Source organism: Sphaeramia orbicularis, chromosome 3 (assembly GCF_902148855.1).
Source record: "Sphaeramia orbicularis chromosome 3, fSphaOr1.1, whole genome shotgun sequence".
Classification (NCBI taxonomy): domain Eukaryota; kingdom Metazoa; phylum Chordata; class Actinopteri; order Kurtiformes; family Apogonidae; genus Sphaeramia; species Sphaeramia orbicularis.
In genome coordinates this window covers 57,700,727-57,710,694 of record NC_043959.1, presented here as the reverse complement: position 1 = coordinate 57,710,694, position 9,968 = coordinate 57,700,727, and the positions used below count along the sequence as shown (strand labels likewise).

Genomic DNA, 9,968 nt, shown 5'->3' with positions numbered 1-9,968 from the left:
CCAGCTCCTTTCTTCAAAAGTTAACAGTGAAAATCTTTACAAAAATCAGGTTACAAATATAGAATAACACGGATAGAATATTGGACTGAATGTGTCAGTCAGTGCAACATTGGTTTTAATATTTTTGCATGATGTCAGACATCCAGAAAAATAAGATGGATGAGCTTTCAATTAAAAAAAGCAAAATGTGATTTTTTTTTTTTTTTAAAACAATCAGATAGGAAAGATTTTTTTTCTGATGTCTAACTCTTTCAGAACTAAACTGGTTCATAAACTCATTGAACACTGTCTCTGTCCTGCTCATGTTAGAGTTTCTTTACCAGTGATATTCTTGTAGTTTTTGCTTATTTTGCACCTCACAGGTAATGAACGGCCTGTGTGTTTATGCCTGTGCCTGTTATCGTACTAAAAACATCACATACGCTATCTGTTCTAAACACTACTCATACATACGGCTGGGCGATGTGGCCAAAAATGTCATCATGATAAAAACATTTTTATCAGGCAATGTCGACAGTCACCACAGTAAATGTGAAATCATTATTTCATTCACGTAAGTTGAAGAAACCACATTAGTATTTGTGGTTTTAAAGTATTCGTTCAGGATTCAGAAAATGACAAACATTAGCCAAACAGCAGAATATATCACATACTTTAAGAATCAATCAAAACAGAATGATAACATGTTCAACATCCGAATATGCATGAGTAAAATTTAGTTGAGCAATACATTGAACTATTTTTTTTATATTTTGTTTTTGTTTTTTTTTTTACTTTTAATTTAGTCAAAATAAACTTAAAAAAATGTATATCTGCTATAATGGTTAGTGTGATATAAAATTTTAACGGCAAATTTTAATTTCAATTCTTTATCATTTCATGGCCCAGTTTGTGACTGAGTCTTACAAATATAAGGGAATACAACTTGCCAGCCAAAGTAGTTAAGGGTTTAAGTCACTGTATAAACATCTTTTGTCTTCAAAATCTATATTTTAGCAATGTTCAGAACTTTAAAAGTTCACATATAATTGTAATATAAATGTCTTTTATTTTGTTACCACAGTTTAATGTCTGGAGATGTGAGGTTGTGCTGTCACTTTTCATGCATCTGTGCTTACTGTTAAACTAAGACAACATTTTATCAATTACACTCTGAAAGAAGTACATGTCGAAATGTAGTCCTCCATTAATATTTTATTATACCACAATAATATATGTGGTAGCATTCTGTAATCCATAGTACGACTCTGAAAAGGTTATATGAAGTAAAAGTCTCTTAATGTTTTTTTTATTCATTGTTATTGTTGCTTGTGTAAATGCTCTCTGTGTCCAAATAAACAATAAACACTCCATATGAATATGTTCTCTGCTATGCAAAAATAAATAACATATACTGTGAATATTGAAGCACTCAATTCAATATTAGAATTTTGCTAAGAAGTTTCCAACAATGTCATGTACAGTGCTTGTTTATCAAATGTACCAAGAAAAAGAATCTCAAGTACACAAAGTCATTTCTTTTGAAGCCTGTAATGCTGACAGATAACCACTTACAGGGAAATATATTTATATTTATATATATATATAATCTGCAAATATAGTGTACACCGTACAAATATAAATGTATTTTAAAAGACACTTGACGATAGAAATGGTCATATTCTGCAACTAATAGCATGAGGTTTTGTATATTCGTGCACAAAGCTTTCTCTGACTTCTACATTTGATATAATAAATCAAAGGTTGAGACAATATACTGTTATGTTTTTTTAATTCCTACTTAAGGTATGTCTGGGTTTTTTTTAATATACTAGTGTAGCTGTAGACATGAAAGCAAAGCATAGTAGCCTGAGTTGAACACCGGTTCTAGATTGTAAATGCAGTGCAGCAGCATAACTCTACAAACAGGCTCAAACCAGTCTCCCTTGCTACCTTATGTGGGTCATAGTTTGTTGAAAACAGCCTCTATCTGTGCTTTGATCAACTATATTCAGACATTGGACTCTATAAATGATCGTTTGGGTTTGATTGGAGCCATATGCAGGGCCGGGTTGTCTCTGGTCAGGCTTGCCTGTCTGTGCCTTCCATCGGGGAAGCGGAGCTGGGAGGAGGAGGAGGAGGAGGAAGAGGAGGCTCTGGTCTCTCGCTGGTGGAGCCTCTCCCCAAGCTCCCGGCCCTGCTGCTGGCTGTTGGTCTGCTCCTGAAAAGAGGCGCGTTTGAACTCATTGTTCAACCCTTGGAACTCCATGACCGACATACTGAAACTCTCCCCTCCTCCCTGTCGGCTTAATCCAGATGTCTGCTGGCCCTGGACTCTCACTGATTTGTCCATGACTCCCATGAAGGGTCGGGGCTTTAGTTCAGGTTTTGCCTTGAAGCTACCGCTGCTCTTGATGGCACACGGTGCCTCGGGCATCTGCTGCCTGCCTCCATCAGACAGGTTCCCACTGGAGGCCTGACTGGAGCTGGAGCCTCTGGAACCTGCTGTGCCTCCACCACCCTCCCTCCTAACCTCCATACCAGAACCCAGAGCCAGAGCCAGACCATCCAGAGCCACAGAATGGGTGGAGAGCCTGTCCGAGGCCCTGGAGAAGCTGGAGGAGCGGGGGTGGTACATGTGGATGGGGCCCGGTGGGGAGGAGCTGCTGGGGGACATGGGGTGAAAGTGCTCTGTGGGGCTGTGTCCGGAGTGTTCGCTGATCGATCCGGGGCCGATGTCGATACCCATCACCGGAGCGGGCCTCAAAGAGGTGGAGATGTGTCTGCCTGGCAGAGGGCTGGAGGGGCCACACAGAGACAGAGGTCTGCCCCCCACTCTGCTCCCTGACTGGAGGGAGTGGCAGTGGATATGAGTCCTGCTGCCTTGGTTTTGTGTCTGCCTGCTGATTGCAGGGACAGGCTCAGGCATGTCTACAAACAGGGGGTTGTGAACAAACTCCTCTGAGGGCAAACAAGGTGTCTGATCTGTCAGACCAAAAGCGCCGCCGCCAGGGAGAGTCCTGTTTGGTGCGTAAGGATTCAGGGGCCAAAATTCAGGGCTTTTTCCACACTGCAACATCACCTCCTCACTTTCATCCTTGTCTTCTTCCTTCTCGGTGTCGGTCTGTTCTGCAGGGATCTGCCTCTCTAGACTTCCCTGTGAATAAACGTCTGCCTCGTCCTCTGGGGTCTGATGGTGGTGGGCGTGAGGGTCCCTGTTGTAACCCGGTACAGTGTTGTTGTTACTCGCTGCCTTCTGATAATGTTTGCATTCCTCCTCTACCCGTGCCAGTAGGCGGCGGATCTCCCGGTTCGAGGGGCAGAGTCGCGCTGCTTCATGGAGGTCTGCCAGCGCTGCAGCAAACTGCCTGGGGAGGACAAAGAAAACGAACAAAGAAAAGTTTCAAAATGCTTAATTTACCACAGTGACAAAGCGTCCCAAGGCTTCACTGTTCTGCACTGCATGACTGAGCAAACCGATTCACATTCATAATAATAATTGCACCAGTTAATGTAGTGGTACCTGCTGCTCCTCTTGGCCCGTGCTCTGGCGTAATATGCTTCATAAGACCTGGGTTTGAGCTCCAGGGCTTTTGTTGCAAACTCCTCAGCTATGCCAAAGTCCTGTGTGATTATACAGAAAACCTTTTTTAGACTTAAAGTACAAGCACAGCAACAAAACAAAGTCATTGTATGATCTGCACTGAGGTGATGAACAGAATTGAAATGTGAATAATTACTTTAACCCAAACATTGTGCTTTTTTTAAAACTACATTTCTTTCCATTTTATGAAACTTTACATTTCTCCACTGTATCTCGGAGGCAAATATTGTAATGTTTGTTCTCTTTTTTCCACTCTACTCGCTTTTCAGATTACAGTTTTCATCCCCTTCTGTCCAGTGAAAACCATGCATCTCCAAATGTGTGGGTTTGGAATGTTTGTGATAAACTGAAGGACGATGAGTTCCTTTGGGGGCTCAGAAAAGTCTCTTCCACTTAAGTGAGTTCTTTAATTCACTGGAAAATAAACTTTCATAAAGCTGAAAACAAGCCTGTTTTTCTGAGCTTGTGAAAAATTTACTCTCTAGAGATACGTGGTTGTCGAAGGGCAGCACCACTACAAACATATTATGATTATGATATTATTGAAAATGTGCACTGAAGTTTAAAGTATACAACAGTATAAGTAGAGATGTACCATATACGTCTACTGACATAAAAGTAATATATAAATAAATGCAGCAGTAATATGAATCCAAAAACATCATATATAGTGCTGTGTAAAAGTAAAAGTCCAACATTGTGTTTGTTGGTTTAGTGAAGTTCTAACACATGCATTTCTCAGTCTCTGTATTAAGATCCAATCTATACATGTGAAGTATGTATAGCAGTCAAAACTAAAAGTTTCAGGGAAAAAACAGCGTCTATAAGCCAAAGTGGTTGTATTTAGTGAGACCTCCCTTTGCACTTAACATACCCTTAACCCTTTTGTTCAGACAATATGAGATTTATTGAAATAATTAAATTTTCTGACATTTTATATTAGGTTTAATTCAACACATTTGGGTCAGGGGTCCCTTTAACCTTTACAACCCATTTAATTCCGCTTTTTCTTTTAATCTTTTAATGCTGTGCACATATTTCTTATATCTTCTTGTTGTATCTGAAGAACAGAGACTGAGAAATAAACATGTATGATCATTTCAACTCTGCAAAAACAGCTAAAGCTAAAGGTGGACTAAGACTTTTTCACAGTATTGTATAACAGTAAAACACTGACAGGAACCATTTTACAGCATAATGACTACTTTTACTTTAAAAGCTTTACACTGTGTAGCTTTCATTTATAAGCGCTATGTAATATTTTGTCACATGTACTGAATACACCTTGACTCAGCCTCTCCTTTGGTGGCCACTAGAAATGGAAAAACCCCCATTAGAGTCGTTCTAGGTGTACCAAACTCTGAATAACTGTAATTCAGACTCAGTCATAGTAGGTGATGGAACTGCACCTTACAAAGGGTACCACCTGCTATAAAAAAAGGAAGAAAAAAAAAACAGTAGTACCTTTATAGAGATGGGCTATTATAGGGTAACAACACTACAATGATTCTTATTTTCAGGCGATGATACACAAATAACAACATAATTATAAGGATTATATTCCATCTCTGCAGCAGATCCTCTTAAATCCTACACACTGTCCCTTTAAATAATATTTATTCAGACAGTTCTTCCCCCCACTGGTTAAGTAACTAGACAGAAAAATGTTTGTTTTTCAGATGTAATCAGAGGCCCCTCCAGTGAAAATTGCTTGCATCTTCATTTTGCGAATCTGATGATCAGTGCCTGTTCAATGCAACTGAATTCACACACTGCAATTGTTTGTAGCGCAGCCTGTCCACTAACAGAAACAGAGGGAACAAAAACAGGGAAAAACCAGCTTGAGTTTTTCCTGCTCTCATCATCACTCTCAGGTGAATATTTAATGACGGGAAGGCATTGTGATTCTGTCCTTGGCAGTGAGGTCAAAATGGCAGCCTTGAATGTGAGATTGTGAACATTGCTGTTGAATGTTTAATGACGGTATCATGTAGTCTCTCTCCTGGCCCTTACTGCTTGCTTTCTGAAATAATATGTGGATTTAGCCGGCACACTTGCACGTCCACTGTAAATAACCCCCTGTAGAGACACGGAGAAAGAGACTGCGCTAGAGTGACCTTATCACTTCACATTATCTGCTCCATTATTCATTGGCCACACTGACCCTAAGGATGGCATTTTTACACATTCTGTTAGGACGTCTGTCATCACCAGGGTGGGTTCCAAAGCTGGCTGCAGGCCACACACATCTATCTCTACAATACTTGCAGCACACAGCTATTCATTATGTCACCACCTGCTCCCAGGTCTTACATGTACTCTCTGTTTACCAGGGAGACTCAAAATTGGATATGAAAAGCAGAGATATTTTTACAGTGAGCTACACCAGCGCTGACATTATCTTTTTATGTTGATAGAGATAAATTATATATCTTAAGGAATCATCTACCTTGCCGTGCCAGGTCTCCTGCCGTTCCCCTGGCTTCTAATAAACCTGCTGGTGTTAAATTGTGCATGAGCAGTTTGATACAGCTGTGGGACTTACATTGGATTTCCTGCGGCAGCGGGAAAGGTTGAGATAGAGGGAAACCCGCAAGTCTTTGAGCCCTTTCAGCTCCTCTCCTTGGCCCTCACGAGGCAGCTTTCTGAGGGCATACTGGTAACGCTGACCTGCCTCTTTCATGCGTCCTTTCTGAAGAAAAAAAAAAACATACAAGAGGAATATTAACAGGGTTAGTAAACGTGACAGTAATACAGTACTAGTAAAAATACTTGCACAATTACAAGATATTTTATTGATCTGACAGCACACTGCCCAAAAAATCAGAGTTTGGTATTGTGTTGGATGAGCTTTAGCTTTGGTTACGATACACATTTGCTGTGGCATCGATAAGCTTTTGCAACATCACAACATTTATTTCTGTCCATAGCTGCATTATTTTTTGGCTATGGCAGTGTTTCTCAAAGTGTGGCACGCGAAGGTGTGCCAGGGGGGCATGGGATCTCTCCTGGGTGGTTGTTTTTTTTTTCTCCTTCAGGTTCGAACATGTAGCAGGTGGAACTAACATTTTAGTGTTGGAGCACCCTGGACTCATTTTAGGGACGTACAACAAACAAATCTACTGCCATGGTGATCTGTCACTAGACTAGACAAAGAGTTCAGGTTTGGACAATGGACAAGGACTGGACTGGAAAAGAAAAATGTGCAATGTTTGCGCTTTTGCACAGTTTGTACAGTTTGCACTTTAACGTTCTGAGATGTGCAATGGAAACAGGCTCATTGCAGCCACTGATATTGTTAAAATGTTCATCTTTGTTACCAAAATTTGTTTGTTGTTCTAAAAAAGTAACTTTATTGTCATAGTTGTAAGATAATTGCGCATTTCCAATTTTTATTTGGAAAAATATTGTCTCAGAGCAGTCTGGTTGAGTTTATTTGTATTGTTCAAGCAAAAATCTAAGTTATTTTTAATTTGAACAGCAAATTATTCACAGAAAAGCAAAAAGTATTGTTACAATATTGATGTTTCTGTCAATAAAAGTTATAATTGCACCACTGTTACAATGTTGCTGGGGTTGGGGGGGCCTGGAAATTTTTTGTCCTCCAAAGGGGGGCCCGACAGAAAAAGATTGAGAACCGCTGGGCTATGGTAAGTAAGTAAAGCTTTATTTATATAGCACTTTTTAAAACAACATGTTACAAAGTGCTTCACATAAAGGAGAGATAGATAAGAACACATAGGAAAGACAAGAATATGAAAACAGTTTCAACATGCAGATACACACTGAACGGACACCATGGCCACATACGTCACAAACAACCCCTAAGACAGACCCACAACCAACACTTAATACAGCAATAAACAGACACAATATAGATGGAAACAAACGTCCATACACAAATATATGCACACGCACACACACACACACTATACTGTCCTGAATTAATGAAATGCTTGTTTATAAAAGTGAGTTTTTAAGAGTCGCTTGAAGGTGTCTTGTATTGATGATGACGTTACACCACAGTGTAAAGTCTTCTCCACCACATCCCAAAGATTCCCATTGGGGTTCAGGTCTGGACTCTGTGGTGGCCAATCCATGTGTGAAAATCATGTCTCACGCTCTCTGAACCACTCACAATTTGACCCTGATGAATTATGGCATCATCATCATAGTGGAAGAAGAAGAAAAAAAAAAATACACTGATGTTCAAACCTGGTCGTTCAGTATATTCAGGTTCAGCTGACCTGGACTGAACCTCTGAACCTAGACCTGACCAACTGAACCAACCCCAGATCACAACACTGCCCCCACAGGCTTGGACTGTAGGCACTAGGCATGATGGGTAATCACTTCATCCACCTTTCTTCTCACTCTGATGCACCCGTCACTCTGGAACAGGATCAGTCTGGACTCATCAGACCACATGACCCTTTTTCCACTGAAACACAGTCCACTCATTAAACTCTCCATTAAACCAATGGTTGTTAATGAGATGCTACTCACTATATCAGTTAGGGATAAATAACTTACTGGAACTGAAACATATTAATCACTACAATAATTGTCCAATGGGAGGATCCTATTTGTTTCCTTAGTTAAATCCAGGTTGGTTAACTGTTTTGGCTGGGCTGTGTGTAAGACATCACTAAAGCCTGTTTGAGGCTATGTTTTATACAATGTTCGCTTTGTGGCTGCATGTCACTGCCATTTCTGTGAAAGTGATGAAAACTGTTTTAGTGCTTCATTAACTAACCTAAACATTGCATTTCTGCAGAATTCCTATTCAGATTAAATCAACCTTGACAGCATGTAGTGCACATTGCAGATGTGCATTTTGCAAAAAGTGTAAAAGTGGACAACCCACTCCACCTCCAGGCAGGGCAGCAGTGAAGGTTTATCCCTCAGGGTGGTTTGTTTATCGCTACCAGCGGTTTGATGGTGAGGTAGAAAAGCGTTATACAAGTGCATTCCATTATCTGATAAAGGATTTATGAACCTTTTTAACCTTTCTAACTTTAGAAATGGCTTCAGAAAGTACAGCATTTAACTGCTGTATGATCGTGTTGTTACTTTATGAAAGTTAACAAGATAGATGACACTTAACCCATAAAGACCCAAACACCCACCATCGACTAAAATCATCGACTGATCTAAAATGTTTAATAACTTCTAATCCACTAGTCCTATTAATACGTTGAAATAATTGGTGTAAAATACAGTTTGTCATCTTTTCATGGTCATCAGATATGACCCATTTGGACGTTCAGAGGCTCCGTAGTTAACGTGGAAACACCGTCATCTTCTACAACACTGATTCACCAGTCAAACCCATGGAGTCAGATCAATGACAGTGGATGGACACACTGGGTTTATGTTCAGTTAATGATAGATTTGACTGAAAAAGTCACTTTTTCTTCAGTTTTCTCTGTTTTTGATATAATAAACCTCAACTTTAATCTGACCTTTTATGAAAATCTACATGATCAGTAAATTAAATAAAGGAAAATAGATGATTTACACCAAAGAAAAACCAAAATACAGAGGACAATATTATAATAAATCACTTAAGAAAAGTTAAATATAGAGAAAAATTCATTTGGGAACTGACATAAAAGTAGCTCTGGGTCTTTATGGGTTAAACTCAATAAATGCATTTGTATTTATTAATTGCAATTACAATTTTAATTAAGTTCTGAACCAGTCTAATACCTCTTAACGCATGCTTAAAAATGTCTTATAATCGAACTAATTAACATTTTTATTAACAATTTATATAAGAGTCTGATTAGGGTCTTATTACCAATTAACAAAAGCTTATGTATATAAAATGTTACATAGAAAATACCAGCAAACAGCAAAATTTTGATAAATACACAAAAACACTGCATTATAAATGTATAGAAATACACCACTCTAAGGTATAGTGACACACTCAGCTCACTGTCGGAAATGATCAACCTTCACCATAAAGTACCTTATAAAGCATGTTCCCTTCCTCCATCAGCTTCTGCAGCAGGATAAGGAGGATGTCTGGTTTAGAGGAAGCCATGGCCCATGTAGCGTGACCTGATGGAGCGATACAAATATTTATCTTTCTCTTCTCCATCTCACCTTGTCTCTTTTACTCTGCGTCTTACATAAATCATGTACCTGATCGATCATGTGGAGCTGTTCTGTACCCTGATGTGGTTGACGAAGGAGAACAGCCGACAACGGAGCAGGGAAGAGAGGAGAGCGTTAGGGAAGTGGATGTAAAACTGCACGGCAACAAATTATATGGCAGTCCTATAAAGAAAATACTGCTTACAAAAACATACGCATAATAGATGTCTATGTATACAGCCTTTGTTTCCAAGTGAGCTGAACCTACACTGACTTTATT

The 9,968-nt window shown here is 39.5% G+C and overlaps 1 protein-coding gene across 2 annotated transcripts in view; it reads right to left on the bottom strand.

Moving 5' to 3' along the window:
- Nucleotides 1-772: 772 nt before the first annotated feature.
- The window catches only part of LOC115412643 (protein TANC1-like), a 54,326-nt gene continuing 45,130 nt past the window's right edge, over nt 773-9,968 (bottom strand). For both annotated transcript variants that reach the window (XM_030125259.1, XM_030125266.1), the window contains 5 exons: nt 9,737-9,766; nt 9,561-9,652; nt 6,129-6,275; nt 3,503-3,603; nt 773-3,347 (listed from right to left, as the gene is read on the bottom strand). In XM_030125259.1, the coding sequence (XP_029981119.1) occupies nt 1,991-3,347; nt 3,503-3,603; nt 6,129-6,275; nt 9,561-9,652; nt 9,737-9,766 (1,727 nt within the window). In that variant the 3' untranslated portion in view covers nt 773-1,990. The remainder of the gene's footprint in view (nt 3,348-3,502; nt 3,604-6,128; nt 6,276-9,560; nt 9,653-9,736; nt 9,767-9,968) is intronic.